This window comes from Pseudochaenichthys georgianus, unplaced genomic scaffold (genome assembly GCF_902827115.2).
Source record: "Pseudochaenichthys georgianus unplaced genomic scaffold, fPseGeo1.2 scaffold_522_arrow_ctg1, whole genome shotgun sequence".
Taxonomy (NCBI): domain Eukaryota; kingdom Metazoa; phylum Chordata; class Actinopteri; order Perciformes; family Channichthyidae; genus Pseudochaenichthys; species Pseudochaenichthys georgianus.
In genome coordinates, this window is record NW_027263083.1 from 119,023 (window position 1) to 137,950 (window position 18,928).

The 18,928-nt window shown below is 42.0% G+C and overlaps 1 protein-coding gene across 1 annotated transcript in view; it reads right to left on the bottom strand.

Moving 5' to 3' along the window:
• The window catches only part of LOC117443020 (protein NLRC3-like), a 31,460-nt gene extending 14,359 nt beyond the window's left edge, over positions 1 to 17,101 (bottom strand). Inside the window, exons 1-5 of the mRNA XM_034078971.2 lie at positions 17,016 to 17,101; positions 16,638 to 16,681; positions 5,949 to 7,791; positions 2,874 to 3,047; positions 2,508 to 2,678 (exon numbers count right to left, since the gene is read on the bottom strand). Of these exons, the coding sequence (XP_033934862.1) occupies positions 2,508 to 2,678; positions 2,874 to 3,047; positions 5,949 to 7,791; positions 16,638 to 16,681; positions 17,016 to 17,074 (2,291 nt within the window). The 5' untranslated portion in view covers positions 17,075 to 17,101. The remainder of the gene's footprint in view (positions 1 to 2,507; positions 2,679 to 2,873; positions 3,048 to 5,948; positions 7,792 to 16,637; positions 16,682 to 17,015) is intronic.
• Between the last annotated feature and the right edge of the window lie 1,827 nt (positions 17,102 to 18,928).

Consider the following 18,928-nt stretch of genomic DNA (forward strand, 5'->3'; position numbering starts at 1 on the left):
CATTCGGACGACATCCATACTAAAACCGACACAATGAATTGTATTTAAATTATTTTCTGTTTCTCCGTTTGTATGCGTTAGCGTAACCGGTGATTGCAACAATGGGTCCGATGCTTCAATGCATGGTACACGGACCATGGGAGGACTTGGGTTACCACCGGGTTAAATGGTCCCACCTCCGCACCAACGCGGGGCTGGTGATGGTACCATTGGGTCCGATGTATCAATTCATGGTGCCCCGACCATGAGAGGGTTTGGGGTGCCCCAGAACCAGGCAGTACCCCAGCAGGAAACACGTTTTATGGTCAAAGGAAGAAAGAGTGAAAGAACCGGGGTAAAGCAAAGAAAGTGTCCGAAAATAGTGACTTGTGAGGCGGCCATAGATTCTGTCATCTATCGGTCCTTTCCTCCGGGCAATGCGGTTACCAGAACTGGGTCAAATTTACCAAAATGTTAAAAAAAAATAAGTTTCAATTCATCCACGGAAAAGGGCTGAAAATGAAAAAAAGTATCCGAAAATAGTGCATCATGAGCCCGCAAGAGTCCCCTGTCAACTCCCCTTGCATTCCTCCACAGTCTGAAAAAGTCTGAGTTCACTTCTTGGAGATCCATAGAAAAGGGGTGAAAGTGAGAAAATGTATCCGAAAATAGTGTCTCATAATGCGGGTAGAGTCCCCTCAAACTCCCCCTGCATTCCTCCACAGTCAGAAAAAGTCTGAGTTCACTTTTTGGAGAACCATAAAAAAGGGCTAAAAGTGATAAAATATGTCCGACAATAGTGCCTCATAATGCAAGTAGAGTCCCCTCAAACTCCCCTTACATTCCTCCAGAGACCAGTTCAAAAACTTAAAGTTTGGTAAGAACCATGCTGGGGGGTCTCCAGGCAACACATGTATCCGAGCCAGAGTGCACATGTAGCGGATAAATTCCTCCAGGACATCAGACAGCCGTTTTTTTTCTGAGTCCTCTCAAAAACCGGGTTTCCGATTTCGTACAGACAGTAGTCTGAAAAAGATGAATGCATTTTTTTGACGGAGAAGGGGGAGCTTGGTTTCCCCTCTCCGTTGCAAGTTGCAACGGGGGAGTGGAAAAGTGTCCGGGGCTTCGGCCCAAAGCGCCGAAAGGTTGAGCTCAGTCGTTTTTTCGAGAATTTTTTAAAACTTAATTTTTGATTATTTTAAGATATAATTGACCGTTTTCTTTACTTTTTTCTTCTTTCCACGGGTGGGGGCGCATGGCAGGCCGCCTATGAGCTCCTAAATTCGGCCTGGAACCTCCAGGATTTGTGGGCTAAGCTCCATAAACTGACCAAGTCTCCCAGAAATGTCACTTTTATAGCCCAAACATATATAATACAAATACATTTAAATAGTGAAAGGTACAATTGTGCTCCGAATTACCCGGAATTTGATTTATATAGCCCCATGATAGTGAATACAAATCATTTTCATGGAAAAAAGTGTTAAAACGCCTGATTAAAGCATATGCAGGACCCCAGTGAGCTCCAGACTATGGGCATTGTGTTAGGGAACCATATTAATGATCAAATAAATCATTTAAATGCAAAGATAATGATTATAAATCATTTTTAGGGGGACAGATGTGGAGAAGAGCCTGAATATGACTCTCCAGCACCCCGGAAAAGCAGGGAATGAGACCCACAGAGACCCAGAGACCCAGGGCACATCACCCCCCTCTATTACCCAGGGAACAGGGCTCTGATGGGGGCTACAGTATTGTTAGAAACTGATCAATCTGTTCATAATACTGGCAGCAGAGTCACTGCTGTTAGCCGGGTCTCAGACTCACAGGCACTTTAAATAGTCAGAAACCTCCAGGGCGCATCACCGCATTTTACAAGCCAGGGAAGGTGCCTGAATCCTGGGTAAACATTGTTTAATTGTTTAAGTGTTTGTAAATGTGTGGAACAATGTTTTGTCACTTTCAAAACTCTCCCGTCATTGACCGGAGAAATTGGGTCGATGTTGTATTCAATCTGACCGTTAATATTCCAGTGAGACGAAGTACGTACAATGACCGGAGTGATCCTATGTTAATTTTGTCCCAAAACCGGAGCATCCCCTCACCCTATTTTTGACAGACAGGATCGCAACATTTCCGTCAAAATCCATTATTACCGTCAGCCTGTAAACAACTCTGCCCGGGGGGGGGGGGGGGGGGGGGGGGGGGTCAGAGAGAGCACGCTGACAACGGGGGGTGGACGGTCGCTCGTGAACTGTTAGCGTCGTGTTATGCATGCCCACAGCACCTCGCGGGAGCGCGCACAGCGTAAAGCAAATACTTTTGTTGATCTGTTCGGCAAAGTTAGGTTTTGGAAACTACATCATTTCCTTTTGGGCGGGCATGCATAACACGGCATAATACCGGCCGGAGCCCTGCTGTGGGGAAACGTTGGCGTTTGTTCTAATCCGTCAAAATGACCGACGGCTTTCAGATTTTTCCCTCATTGTTAAAAGAAATCCATCATTCCTCTGCCCCTCACTGACCTGAGGGTCTCCAGTCTGCAGTCTGGACTCTCCAGAAGATCTCTCAGTAGCTCCACTCCTGAATCCTGCAGATCGTTGTTACTCAGGTCCAGATCTCTCAGATGGATGTTGGACTTCAGAGCTGAGGCCAGAGCAGAACAGCTGGTCTCTGACAACCTGCAGCTCCTCAGTCTGAATAAAGAAAACATGATGTATGGAAGCTCAAACACTCTCCCTCATACATTCACCTTCTCTTTGTTACTCTGATCAATATTCAGTCATTAGCAACAGGGGAACAAATAATAATAACATTGTATTTGTTCTCAGGGAAATTCAGAACATCATAAACACAAACAGATCTGTATGAACTGCAGTGAGTGAACTGACCTGAGAGACTTCAGTCTGCAGTTTGGACTCTTTGGTCCAGAACTCAGCAGCTCCACTCCTGAGTCCTCCAGAGCATTCTCACTCAGGTCCAGATCTCTCAGATGGGAGGGGTCAGACTTTAGAGCTGAGGCCACGACTTCACAGTGAGTCTCTGAGAGTCCACAGCCAGTAAGTCTACAATAACACATACATTACAACATGTGTTAAAAAGAGGAAACATTATGAACAAATATTTCACATATATTCTGATTGACATTTGCTGTTAGTCCATTTTATATTATATATATTAATAAATGATAATAGAGTGTAATGTGTTGTCAGGGTGATCTGATCACTGCTGTGGCTGACTGTTACCAAAAGAAATAGAAATTAAATAAATCACAATATTAGAGATGTACATATTTAAATGTTAATTAATATTTAGATGTGAATGATGGATGTTTTGGCTTCTCTGAGCATCTGAACATGTATTGCGCACACACACACAATTAACAAACCAATAAAGTTTCAATATGTTCAACTCAATACCATCAGATGTTCCCAGTATATCAGCATTAAGACATAACTCTGTTATTGGTGGGAAATGATTTTAAACTCTAACACATTGAGATAAAAAACGTGTGTCTGTTTAATGATAAAGAAATGACTAGAAAGTAATAAGTGCTTTCTCTGATAGCTGTGAGTCCTGCTGTGCGGTGTGATCACATGCTGAGAAACCTCTCGAGTCCTTCATGTGTTTGACATGTCGCCTCCTTCACTCAATATGAAGAGAGGAACGCTTCAGTTTAACTATTATTATAAATAAATAGAAGAACAGTGTTGGCTTTATTTTGCTCTCAGTATTTAAACAGCAGAAATGTTATCGTGTTTGTTTGAATAATTAAACTCCTGATCCACATTAGTTTATAAAGTGAACCACATCTGGACTAGGGATGGGAATTTGAAAGCAAATGTATATTCGAATATTCGACCCCCCAAAAAACGGTTAACCGAAATGTACATATCCTATAAAAAAAAAAAAGGGTAAAAAAAAAAATATATTAACAATTTATTTGTTTTGCCTAATTTTTTTTCAATAATTTTTGAAAATAAATACATACATGTTCAAATAAGTGTAGAAACCAAGTCGAATTTGTCAAATGTATTGAACTGGTGATCACAGTTTGACAGCTATAGGCCTACAGCTTTCATGTGTGGAGGCGATTCACAATCAGCCCAGCTGTAGAGAAGACCCTCAGCTGGAACGGAGGATGCGGGTATAGCATGTATATATATTAGTGCTGTCAAAATTATCGCGTTAACGGCGGTAATTAATTTTTTGAATTAATTGCGTTAAAATATTTAACGCATTTAACGCATGTGCAGAATGGCTCGCACCATACGTGCCACCAGTGGCAGCGCCAGGGTATGGCTGGGGTAGGCTACACCCATACCAAGAAATGGCTTAGCCCCACCATGACACATGATGTTAAAGTAAGCAAAATAAAGTCTGCCAACTCGCGGAGTAAATTGCACAGACAGCAGTTAGTAAGACTGATTTCAGTCGCCACGGTTTTGAAAACTTTTGTCATGTAGTGATCGTCTTCTCAATAGAACATCTTTGATAACGGCGTGGTGTTGTTGCAGGAAGTCCCGACGGAGAATACTTTTGCTGTAGTACAGGGCAAAGCCATATCATAGTAATAATATGGCTCTGGTACAGGGGTGCACATAACTGGTACGCAGGTTATGTGCGTAATCTGAAATGCGTACCGTCACTTGTGTCACAAAGCGCATTTGCGTACCGACGTACTTGTGAAGCTTTTCCAGAGTCGGTCTCCGTGTGCACAGACAGGCTGCTGTTAACGTCGGTCTGTACAACGGAAACGGAACTGTGCCAAAACTACGCCAACCGGCTGCGGAGGGAGACCCCCCCCTTCACTGGAGAACTGCGCTAAAACAGCTGATCACAACGTTCACACTCTGTGGTCCCGAAGTACTCCACTAGCCCCCCCCCCCCCCCCCTCTGTCGACTTTCCTGAAGTCCTCCCCCGTTGATTGAAATCAACACGTAATGAATTAAGACCCCACGGTTTGATGATTGATAGGTGTGTGGGTTGTCTTTCATTTTGACATGCAGAAAAATGTTATAATAAACATAGATACTGTATGTTAAATGGATATATCCGCCTTCTTTCATTTATCTTTCCATTCCCAACAATATACATAAATAAATGGCATATTTTGGACATAGTTCGAATGGTGATTAATCATGATTAATTAATTTTTAAGCTGTGATTAATCTGATTAAAAATTGTAATCGTTTGACAGCCCTAATATATATATATATATATATATAAGTTTAATTTCGCATAGTTTGACCTCCACACCGCACTCACTAACCTGGTCGAAATATTTACACACATTACTCCTTTTTGACACCATGTCTGTTGTGTAGGACTCTTCTTGGAGTGTAAATAATTACCGGACTATGACTGGTAAAATATGTTGAATACCGGCAAAACTAAATCTCTCCAGTCAAAAAGTCTATGTACTTTGCCGCCACACACGGTTGCCAAGCAGCGCTTATTGTTGTTTAGGCTGGCCACTCATGTGTCGCGAGTGTTGACGGGGCGGGGGAGCACGTTCATGAACTGTTAGCGCCGGAACCTCGCAACGGCTGCGGAGCTCATTTGCGCCACATTTGGGCCTAAGATGAGGTTTGAGTCTGCGTGATCTGCGTGTAGGGAGGGGCAGCAGCCGTATCATTGGCTAGAACTAGCTAGATCTGATGGATTTGGAGATAAACGCGAGTGAAGTATAACCGGACACGAGAGAGAGAGGGATCAGCACCTGCAGCTCTGCCCGCTGTGAGGGGCCGGTGAGCGGAGCAAAACACACCTTTAGACGTCACCTAACACATTTAGCTATGGCACAGTCGTATATATATACATTCAATTATTCAAAAAAAAATTAATAATTTTTTTTTTAAATACAATTATTCATAACTCATATTCGAATACATGAATAATTATTCGAATACCTGAATAATTTCGAATATTCGATTAATCGTTCCCATCCCTAATCTGGACTCACTTGGCCTTCCTGCAGTTCCTCACAGCTGAAATCAGTCTCCATTGTCCCTCCTCTGATGTGTTGTACTGACTCAGGTCCAACTCATCCAGAACCTCCTCTGACATCTGCAGCATGTAGGCCAGAGCAGAGCAGTGGATCTCAGATAGATTCTCCTCAGATCGGTTCTCTGACTTCAGGAACTCTGTGATCTCCTGGTGTACCGAGTGGTCCTTCATCCCTGTCAGGCAGTGGAAGATGTTGATGCTCCTGTCGGGAGAGATTTTAGAACTTCTCATCTCCTTCAGGTTGCTGATGGCTCTCTGGATGTCTTTGTGACTCATCAGTCTCTGGTTGATTTCTGGTCTGTTGTCTGTGCGACCCAGCAGGCCTCCTAACAGTCTCTGGTTGGACTTCAGAGAGAGGCCGTGGAGGAAGCGGACAAACAGGTCCAGGTGGCCATTTTTACTTCTGAGGGATTTCTCCATGGCTCCCTTCAGGAGAACATCCAGGGATGGGTACTCCTGATCTCTGTTGTTACTGTTCTCATAGGGCCAGTATACCTGCAGGAAGTCCTTCAGTACTGCTGTGTCTCTGTTGATGTAACAGTGCAACATGTAGACTGCAGCCAGGAACTCCTGAACGCTCAGGTGAACAAAGCAGTAGACTGTTTTCTGGAAGATCACACTCTCTCTTCTGAAGATCTCTGTACAAACTCCTGAGTGCACCAAGGCCTCGGTGGCATCAAGACCACATCGCTGCAGGTCTTCTTGGTAGAACATGATGTCTCCTTTCTCCAGATGTTCAAAGGCCAGCCTCCCCAGCTTCAGAAGAACTTCCCTGTCAGCCTCCGTCAGCTGCTGTGGACTCGTCTCATGTCCCGCTTCATACTTCTGCTTCTTCCTCTTGGTCTGGACCAGCAGGAAGTGTGAGTACATGTCAGTGCGGGTCTGGGGCAGCTCTCCTCTCTGGTCTGTGGTCAACATGTGGTCCAGAACTGCAGCAGTGATCCAGCAGAAGACTGGGATCACACACATGATGTGGAGGCTCCTGGAGCTCTTGATGTGAGAGATGATTCTGCGGGACAGGTCTCCATCACTAAATCTCCTCCTGAAGTACTCCTCCTTCTGGGCGTCAGTGAAGCCTCGTACTTCTGTCACCCTGTCCACACACTCAGGAGGGATCTGATTGGCCGCTGCAGGTCTGGAAGTTATCCAGACGAGAGCCGAGGGAAGCAGCTTCCCCCTGATGAGGTTTGTCAGCAGCACGTTGACTGAGGACTGCTGTGAGACATCAGACACAACCTCACTGTTTCTGAAGTCCAGAGAAAGTCTGCTTTCATCCAGGCCGTCAAAGATGAGCAGCACTTTGCAGCCAGCCAGCTGCTCTGCTGTGACCTTCTGTAAGGTTGGATGGAAGACATGGAGCAGCCTGAGAAGACTGTACTGCTCTCCTTTGATCAGGTTCAGCTCCCTGAAGGAGAGCGGGATCACCAGACTGACATCTTGGTTCTCCAAACCCTCGGCCCAGTCCAGAGTGAACTTCTGCACCGAGAAGGTTTTTCCAACTCCAGCGACTCCGTTGGTCAGGACCGCTCTGATGGGAGTCTGCTGGTCAGGTGAGGCTTTAAAGATGTCCTGGCACTCGATTGGAGTGTCATGGAGGGTCTTCTTCTTGGAAGCCGTCTCCAGCTGCCTCACCTCGTGTTGGGTATTCACCTCTTCACTCTGGCCTTGTGTGATGTAGAGCTCAGTGAAGATGCTGTTGAGGAGGGTTTCACTTCCATCAGTTCCTTCAGTCACACATTCACATCTCCTCCTCAGACTGAGCCGATGTTCATCTAAAACCTCCTGCAGACCACGTTCTGCTGGAAGAGAAGGAAACAAATAAGGAAAATTGTCACGACTCTTATGTTATGTCACGTTTTTAGTTTTGTATGTCTTGTTATGGGTGTTTTGCTGTTCTGTTCTCCCTGTCATGTTTTCCTCCTTGTGTGTTGTCTGGTCCTCCTCCCTGTGTGTTCCTCCCCGTCGTTAGTTTCCCTGGTGTGTCTAATTGTCTTGATTGTGTTCACCTGTTTCCCTTGTGTGTCTGCTGTACTCATCATCACCAGCCCCGCCCCTGATTGTTTTCACCTGTGTCTTGTTGTCGTATGTTTAAATTCCCCTGTCTCCCAGTGTTCAGTGTCAGTTTGTCTTGCCATAGTCAGGTCTATACTCTCTTTATGCTCTAGAAAAGTTTTGTTCCTCACTACGTGAGCGATTTCCTTTTGTTCTCATTTTTTGTCATCTCATCCTGAGATTCGATAGTGACCTTTTTTTGTTATTGTACTTTTAGAATCCACGTTCAGTGGATGTGTGAGATCTATAGTTTGATAGATATTACGAAGATGATTTGAGGTCTCGCCAGGAGAACGTGTATATACTACGTATTTCCCCACAGCATCCATGTAAAGTTGGCGTCAACCTTCACAGGGGGAAAACAGTATTTCCGGTATCGAAGTTTTCATAATAAAACCGAAAGTATTCCCCTCACTGTCAAATGATTACACAGTGATAGTTGCATTACTCATCCACTAAAAACATCAGTTTATCTTTGTTAATTACACAATATTGATTAGTTTAAATTGTGTAAAATGCTTTTGTGTTTTTAACCTTTGATTCGGAGAAACACATTTTTTCTGAGTTTAGGATGGCCAAAGACACTACACTACCCATAATCCTCGGCTATCGTTTGGGACTACAACATCCGCTTTGCTTGACAAACCCCATGATTAGTCCTCAAGCTCAGTGATTGTATGTTGGAGTGGCAGTGCGCCAAGGTTACGCTGAGCGTCAAACAGCTCTTTCAAATGGAACGAAACCACGGCAGACTATCCAAAACTGGAATTGGAACGGGTCCACCTCACCCCACCCGCCCAGAACTACACATGCTGGCTAATTGTGTTTCACAACAAGTTATATGGCACGTCTCTACTGGGAATTGTAGTTTTAAAATACGTTTTCGTATTTCCCATAATTAGACGTTGCCAGTATTAACCTCTTCTACACCACACCCCCGATACCGGGGGAAAAAACGCATCATCAGCAGAAAACAGCGTCTGAGTGCATCTTAATATTCAATAAACTATGAATGTTTTATATCCATGTAACGGGAAGAAACTCAGCTAACTGAAAAAAAATAATTATTTTTCTTACTAACTGCTGTCTGTGCAATTTACTCCGCGCGAGTTGGCAGACTTTATTTTGCTTACTTTAACATAATTTCTCATGGTGGGGCTAAGCCATTTCTTGGTATGGGTGTAGCCTACCCCAGCCATACCCTGGCGCTGCCACTGGTGGGATGTATGGAGCGGGCCATTCTGCACATGCGTTAAATGCGTTAAATATTTTAACGCAATTAATTCAAAAAATTAATTGCCGCCGTTAACGCGATAATTTTGAAAGCATTACAATAAACCTTAGAAATTCTTGAAATCTTGAAAGGGATGTGCAAAATAGTCATTATATACAGTCTTTAATTAACTATTAGTAGAGAATAATGAGTAATGAATATACTTTATAGGGATCCTATTAATATCTAATAATAAAAATAATGAAATGCAATAACATGCTTTAACCACTAGGTGTCCCTTTATATCAGCTGTGCACCTTTATGGTGTAAATACAGCCAATTGGATCAAATATAAAAGTCAGCCGAATTAGTGTTGATACTGCAAGGAGACGTATTGTATGAAAAGAAATGTAAGATGTTGTTTAATTGCTGATATATTTATGATCCACGTCACGTTTTCAGTGTTGGCGGCAGTTCCTCATGTTTGCCTAGAAGTCTTCTCTGCAGGGCTCTATAAATAGAGAACTACGGCAGATATGTAATATTTAATGCCGTTATTACAATGCCGTTATGTGATGACTTTCAAAGAGAAAAGCAAGCACACTCGGAATAAAGTATTATTTTTAAAAATGTAGATCTGAGATCTCACCATATGCCGTTTCCATGGAAACGCATCCTTCGCCAAAAAATACGATGTTGTTGTAATTCAATGGAAAATGGTCCAAACAGCACCAGACTTCAGACTTTCATTAATGGGCCGGCCCTCAACAGCTCTATGTCAATTATGGGATGTCATCATATGCCGTTGCCATGGCGACAGATCCCTCGCCATGAAACATGGTGTTGTTGTAATTCAATGGAAAATCGTCCAAACGGCGCCAGACTTCATATGATGGCTAATGGTCCGGCCCTCAACAGCTCTACGTCAATTATGGGATGTCATCATATGCCGTTTCCAGGGCAACACGTCCCTCGCCATAAAACACAATGTTGTCTTAAGTCAATGGAAAATGGTCCAAACTGCACCAGACTTCAGATGACAGTTAATGGTCCGGCCCTCAACACTTCAATATGACAATAGTGAGTTTTCCTCAAAAGCTGTTGCCATAACTCCTGTGTAAATGGTAAAAAAAGTGTTCAAATTTCACATATGTGCTAACCGTCAAGCCCTCGACACATATATGTGTAAGTTTTGAGATTTCGTCAAATATCGTTGCTATGGAAACAAAATGGTCGCCGTGAAACACGATTTTCTCATAACTCCAGTTAACAGGCTCCAAACGGCACAAAACTTCACAGGTTTGATAACGATGTAGCCCTCAACACATCTAAGCATATTATGGGGTGTCATCAAATGCCGTTGCCATGGCGACAGATCACCCGCCATCAAACACAATGTTTGTGTTACTGCTGTAACTCAAAGACATTGTCCGATCGGCCTGAAACTTCCCACGTTTGCCAACGGCCGAGTCCTCGAGACACCTAGACACACACGTCGACGTGCGGACAACAGCCTGTGGAGCGTCGAAGACCCGCTCAACGCTGCTTGCAGCTTTAATTATTATTATTATTATTCTAGATACCATTTGAGTATCTTCTTGATATTTTCAATTCTATATTTATATCATTGACCTTCTACTTTCCTCCTATTTTGTATATACTCTTAATATTTAAATGTTTTCATAAAATATAACACATTCAAAAGGCTTTACAAAAATGAAAGACATTAAGAAAAAGGCAGTTTAAACAGTCATTAAAAAGCAACACAATCTACCTGCATTGCATTACTCTAAATGTGTAATAACGTGCTTTAGCCAGTAGGTGGTTTGGGTTAAAAAGCTGTCAAGTTTACAGTGTTAACAAAATAAAATATACTGCTGTTTCTGGTTTAGTTTACGACGGATATATTTAGTTATTGTTTTGATATTTGTAACACAAAAGCGATGGAAAAAACCCACAGCAACACAGAAAAGATGGTCTTAACATGACCCAGAACTATCCAAAACTGGAATTGGAACGGGTCCACCTCACCCCACCCCCCCAGAACTACACATGCTGGCTAATTGTGTTTCACAACAAGTTATATGGCACGTCTCTACTGGGAATTGTAGTTTTAAAATACGTTTTCGTATTTCCCATAATTAGACGTTGCCAGTATTAACCTCTTCTACACCACACCCCCGATACCGGGGGAAAAAACGCATCATCAGCAGGAAACAGCGTCTGAGTGCATCTTAATATTCAATAAACTATGAATGTTTTATATCCATGTAACGGGAAGAAACTCAGCTAACTGAAAAAAAATTATTATTTTTCTTACTAACTGCTGTCTGTGCAATTTACTCCGCGCGAGTTGGCAGACTTTATTTTGCTTACTTTAACATAATTTCTCATGGTGGGGCTAAGCCATTTCTTGGTATGGGTGTAGCCTACCCCAGCCATACCCTGGCGCTGCCACTGGTGGGATGTATGGAGCGGGCCATTCTGCACATGCGTTAAATGCGTTAAATATTTTAACACAATTAATTCAAAAAATTAATTGCCGCCGTTAACGCGATAATTTTGACAGCATTACAATAAACCTTAGAAATTCTTGAAATCTTGAAAGGGATGTGCAAAATAGTCATTATATACAGTCTTTAATTAACTATTAGTAGAGAATAACGGGTAATGAATATACTTTATAGGGATCCTATTAATATCTAATAATAAAAATAATGAAATTCAATAACATGCTTTAACCACTAGGTGTCCCTTTATATCAGCTGTGCACCGTTATGGTGTAAATACAGCCAATTGGATCAAATATAAAAGTCGGCCGAATTAGTGTTGATACTGCAAGGAGACGTATTGTATGAAAAGAAATGTAAGATGTTGTTTAATTGCTGATATATTTATGATCCACGTCATGTTTTCAGTGTTGGCGGCAGTTTCTCATGTTTGCCTAGAAGTCTTCTCTGCAGGGCTCTATAAATAGAGAACTACGGCAGATATGTAATATTTAATGCCGTTATTACAATGCCGTTATGTGATGACTTTCAAAGAGAAAAGCAAGCACACTCGGAATAAAGTATTATTTTTAAAAATGTAGATCTGAGATCTCACCATATGCCGTTTCCATGGAAACGCATCCTTCGCCAAAAAATACGATGTTGTTGTAATTCAATGGAAAATGGTCCAAACAGCACCAGACTTCAGACTTTCATTAATGGGCCGGCCCTCAACAGCACTATGTCAATTATGGGATGTCATCATATGCCGTTGCCATAGCGACAGATCCCTCGCCATGAAACATGGTGTTGTTGTAATTCAATGGAAAATCGTCCAAACGGCGCCAGACTTCATATGATGGCTAATGGTCCGGCCCTCAACAGCTCTACGCCAATTATGGGATGTAATCATATGCCGTTTCCAGGGCAACACGTCCCTTGCCATAAAACACAATGTTGTCTTAAGTCAATGGAAAATGGTCCAAACTGCACCAGACTTCAGATGACAGTTAATGGTCCGGCCCTCAACACTTCAATATGACAATAGTGAGTTTTCCTCAAAAGCTGTTGCCATAACTCCTGTGTAAATGGTAAAAAAAGTGTTCAAATTTCACATATGTGCTAACCGTCAAGCCCTCGACACATATATGTGTACGTTTTGAGATATCGTCAAATGTCGTTTCTATGGAAACAAAATGGTCGCCGTGAAACACGATGTTCTCATAACTCCAGTTAACAGGCTCCAAACGGCACAAAACTTCACAGGTTTGATAACGATGCAGCCCTCAACACATCTAAGCATATTATGTGGTGTCATCAAATGCCGTTGCCATGGCGACAGATCACCCGCCATCAAACACAATGTTTGTGTTACTGCTGTAACTCAAAGACATTGTCCGATCGGCCTGAAACTTCCCACGTTTGCCAACGGCCGAGTCCTCGAGACACACACGTCGACGTGCGGACAACAGCCTGTGGAGCGTCGAAGACCCGCTCAACGCTGCTTGCAGCTTTAATTATTATTATTATTCTAGATACCATTTGAGTATCTTCTTGATATTTTCTATTCTATATTTATATCATTGACCTTCTACTTTCCTCCTATTTTGTATATACTCTTAATATTTAAATGTTTTCATAAAATATAACACATTCAAAAGGCTTTACAAAAATGAAAGACATTAAGAAAAAGGCAGTTTAAACAGTCATTAAAAAGCAACACAATCTACCTGCATTGCATTACTCTAAACGTGTAATAACGTGCTTTAGCCAGTAGGTGGTTTGGGTTAAAAAGCTGTCAAGTTTACAGTGTTAACAAAATAAAATATACTGCTGTTTCTGGTTTAGTTTACGACGGATATATTTAGTTATTGTTTTGATATTTGTAACACAAAAGCGATGGAAAAAACCCACAGCAACACAGAAAAGATGGTCTTAACATGAGTAGTTAATAAAAAACAATAATATCAAACAAATTACTATTACTACTAACTTTATTGTGAAATTCAAACTGAACGGTAAAAGAATAGTTTCCGGTCTAATCTGATGCCCGATCTCTGTAGATAAATAAAAATAAAGAACTAGACAGATGTGTAATATTTAATGCAGCCGAACCATTTATTGCAATGCATTCATGTGATGACTTTCAAAGTGTAAAGCAAGCACTGCTGAATAAAGTATGATTTTATCTTTTACGAAACGTTTTTTTTTCATATGGAATGCAGTTGGAGGTCAACCAATCACAGAGTTTGATAACTAATCACGGGGTTTGTCAAACAGAGCACATGGTGTAGTCCTAAACGATAGCTGGGGATTCTGGTTAGTGTTGTGTGTTCGGCCATCCTTTACTCCGGAAAAATATTTGTTTCTCCGAATCGAAGGGGAAAAATACAAAAGCATTGCACACAATTTAAACCAATCAATGTTGTGTAATCAACAAGCATAATCTGGTGTTTTTTAGTCGATGAGTAGTGCAGATATCACTGTGAAATCAATCGACAGTAAGGCGAATACTTACTTCCGGGTGTACAATTCTCCGTTATCCAATGGGAATGGACGCTCACATTGCCTTTAAGGGCAGCCGACACAAACGAATGCTGTGCTTCCATGAGCGTTAAATCCCGCCGCAGATGGGAATACATTGCAATCAGTTGAAAGCTATTTGCGTCCCTTTATGAAGCTGAAGGAGCCTCGGAGCGTCACAACTGCACGCCTCGGGACCCTGACCAAGCGTCGCTCCTGGACGCTTAGGGAGTGAGAGTGTGTTGGTCTGTGACCCCTCCTGTTGTTCATTGATACGCCTGAAACAAGCACTTGTCAAGGTTCAGAGGCACATTTTGCAAATAGGGCAGTAGCCATCGATCATCTTAAGATAAGATATACTTTATTGATCCCAAGTTGGGAAATGTTTTTGTGACAGCAGCATGTACTACTTTGTTCTACTCCACTACAATTCAGAGGTCAACCTGGTATTTTTACTCCACTGCATTTATTTGAGTTACTTTGCAGATTCTGATTAATGATGTGAAATATAAACAACCCTTAAATCAGACTGTAGTTACACCTGAGCCAAATTCAGGGAAGGTGATTGTCAAGGGCCAAAATAAACTATGCAATATATTAGAAATTAAGTATTTTGTCAGGCTTAATATCTATCTGTAGATAGATACCCCCAAAGCTTTTTTCTTATTCAAAAGAAGATCTTAACTTAAAGCATTCTTTAATATTTAAATAAAGCCTTATTAGTTTGTCTGTTTTGCACATCCTCCTGTTAATATCTTTGGACGTCCTCCACTAGCTGTTTTATTGTAGAGATCACTACAGTATCTTCTTGATATTTTCTATTCTATATGTATATCATTGACGTTCTACTTTCCCCCTATTTTATATGTAGGCTACTCTTAATATTTGAATTTTCTCATCAAATATAACATATTCTACAAAAAATTTCAATAACATGCTTTAACCACAAGGCAAGTTTACAGTGTTAAAACAATACAATATAATACAAATAACACACAGCATACAATGCCATAATAACTTTGTATTATTAGTGTTGGACACTTATGTATGTATAACATCTGAAGATGTGTAGTTTTATTCATGTTTTCCTTTTCTATCAGCTGTGCACCGTTATGGTGTAAATACAGCCTATCTACCAATTGGATCAAATATAAAAGTCAGTCGAATTAGTGTTGATACTGCAAGGAGACGTATTGTGTGAAGAGAAATTGAAGATGTTGTTAAATTGCTGATATGTCACATATTCAGTTTCGGCGGCAGTTCTTCCAGTTTGTCTGAAAGTCTTCTCATCAGGGCTCTATAAATAGAGAACTACGGCAGATATGTAATATTTAATGCAGCCGACCGTGTATTACAACGCCGTTATGTGATGACTTTCAAAGAGAAAAGCAAGCACACTCGGAATAAAGTATTATTTTCTTTTTTTATAATGTTTTCGGATTTCATAAACACCATATCCCAACGTGCATTGCGGCTAAAATATCCAATCACCGAGCTTCAACGATAGCTGAGGATTATGGGTAGTTCGATGTTTTATGAAGATTTCTGAAAAAAGAAATATGTCTCTCAGAAACGAAAAGGGAACAAACTATGGGAAAAAACACAAAAGCAGTGTACACAATTTAAACAAATTAATGTTAAGGATAAACTGATGTGTTTTAGTGGATGAGTACTGCATATACTAACGTAAAATAATTTGACAGTAAGGGGAATACGGTTGTATTATGAAAACTTTGAGACCGGAAATACTGTTGTCACCCCGTGAGGGTTGACGCCAACTTTACATGGACGCTGCCATCAATTGAAATGAATAGGGGAAAGACATAGTATACACAACGTTCTCCTGGTGAGACTTCAAATCATCTTCGTAATATCTATCAAACTATAGATCCTCCACATCCACTGGACGTCGATTAAAAAGTACAATATACACTTCTCACTAGAAATGTCATCAAAAAGCATTTTAATGGCCAAACTATTCTACAGTTTTAGGATTTTCCAGAGAGGGTTATTTGTGAATAACGACCCCTGGAGCGTTTGTAATCATCCGCCCATATGCCGCAAATTGTTGTTTCTTACACGACCACTAGAGGTGCTAAACTCTAAACGTGACTATAGGTCGTAATAAGCTGTTGAACAACGACCTATTTGGTCGTATGAGTTGGGTTACTTGTTGTAATGTCTACGCTCTGCAACAGTATACAAATCAAAACAAATGAACCAGGAAGAGGAATAAACGCTGCATGAAACCTGATGTGCTTTATGATTCTGTTTTCGTCAAGGTTGTGTCTTCCTGGTCGAACGCACTTATTGTAAGTCGCTTTAAAAGTGTCAGCTAAATGTAATGTAATGCATGAGTTCCTCTTACCTCGTGCAGTTCTGGTCTGACTGGCAGCGCGTCTCCTCTTCCCTCTGTGGAGGATGAACACATCCTTTATAGCACTTTGCATTAGTGGAGCTGATTCTCACCAATGGGCCAGAGCGTCACGTTACACTCGAGATGAAATGTGTCACGCTGCACGAATACGCAGTTGACATGAACTTCACATCTTCTCTTCCTCCGTGTTGCCAGGCACAGATCTGGGTCTCTGCATTGACTCTACATGTGATCTCACAACACGCTGTTATATCTGCTAATGCTAAACACAACCAGCTCACCAGGTTATCACTATTATTAATAATCATCTTAATAATACATATTATATATCCTTCATATATCAGGTCAGGTTACAGCAGAAACTCTTACTTTGTGTCTGAGGGTTCATTTCTGAACTTCTCAAACCAGTCCTTAGACCGGTCACTCATCAGAGACAGCCAGCTGGAGAATGAAGATCTGTCCTCTTCCCTCATCTTTGAAACCACTCATCTTCTCCAGTCTGAGAGATACACCAGTAACACTACCACACACACACACACACACACACACACACACACACTCACACACACACACACACACACACACACACACACACACACACACAACACCAGTCAACACGTTCTATAACTCTGATGGATCAGCAAACAGGAAGTAAACAGAGTTTGCAGAAGTCTCCATTTGATGCTGGTTTTTAACAAAGAAGTAGTTATCCGTCTGACAGAGTAAATAATGAATGTGTTTAAAGTAGTGTTAATTTCGGTGACTAAAACTATGACGAAATATGTTCGTCAACGACCTTTTTTTCCATGACGAAAACGAGACGATGACGAGACGGCACCGACGGCAGTAACATAACTGTACGAAATCATAATGCAATATCCGTTGACGAAAAGTGACGAGACGAAAATGTGTTTACTAATAAAACTATGACAAAATCTCTCTTTACTTTCGTTGACGAAAAATGAGGAGACGAAATATTATCAAAGATAACGTTACATCTCTGATAGTCAGTTTTTCTCCCAGCAGTTCCATTTCCGGTGCTGCGGCAGGGCAGCAGCCTGTGTGTCTGCGGGGCGCGCGGCGGTAGATTTGAATTACACCGGGCAGCGGCAAAATATGAACTGTCAGGAAGACAGTTCATAGCTCATGGTCTAACTCACCTTATTCAACAGAAAATAAAATGGCAACAACAGGCTTGGGAGCAGTGGTCGCACTCGCGTTAACCGAATACCCCCCGTCAGCGCGAGTGAGTGATAAATTGTGCACTCGACGGATAATAATGGATTATGACGGAAATGTTACGATCTGTCCGTCAAAATGACTGACAACGAAAAAGTCTAAAGCCACCACTGCTTGGGAGAAAGAAACGACGTGGTATTTGGGGGCCCTTTTTCGCTACAATGAGGCGGAGAAAAAAAGCGAATGCATTGTTTTATCAGAAGGGAAGCAATGTCGCTTTACCGCACCGTTGTGACGAAAAGGGAGCTGAGCCAGAAGGCAAAGCTCTCTGTCTACCGGGCCATTTTCGTTCCTACCCTCACCTACGGTCATGAAGGATGGGTCACGACCGAAAGAACGAGATCGCGGATACAAGCGGCCGAGATGGGTTTCCTCCGCCGGGTGGCTGGTGTCTCCCTTAGGGATAAGGGGAGAAGTTCGGTCATCAGGGAGGGACTCGGAGTTGAGCCGCTCCTCCTTCGCGTCGAAAGGAGCCAGTTGAGGTGGTTCGGGCACCTAGTTAGGATGCCACCTGGGCGCCTCCCTAGGGAGGTGTTCCAGGCACGTCCAGCTGGGAAGAGACCAAGGGGTAGACCTAGGACCAGGTGGAGGGACTATATCTCTTCGCTGGCCTGGGAGCGCCTTGGGACCCCCCAATCAGAGCTGGTTGATGTGGCCAGGGGAAAGAAAGTTTGGGGCTCTCTGCTGGAACTGCTACCCCGCGACCCGACCACGGATAAGCGGGAGAAGATGGATGGATGGATGAAGCAATGTGGCCAAAACACAGCTGGTACACACACCACAAACCTGATACTCTCTGCAGAGCTGCTTTCTAATCAACCTGTTTTTCATCAAATAAGGACAAGATATAAACTTATTGTGAAATACGACTAAAATGACAAATTATTGGTTTTGGCCAGTTTGACTGAAATGTTCTATATAATCTGATGACTAAAAAGACTCAACAGTTTTCATTGACAAAAAGTAGACTAAAATAATTAGTTTTCTTTGACTAAAATAAGACTAAAATGCTCAGACTTTTAGTCGACTAAAACTTGACTAAA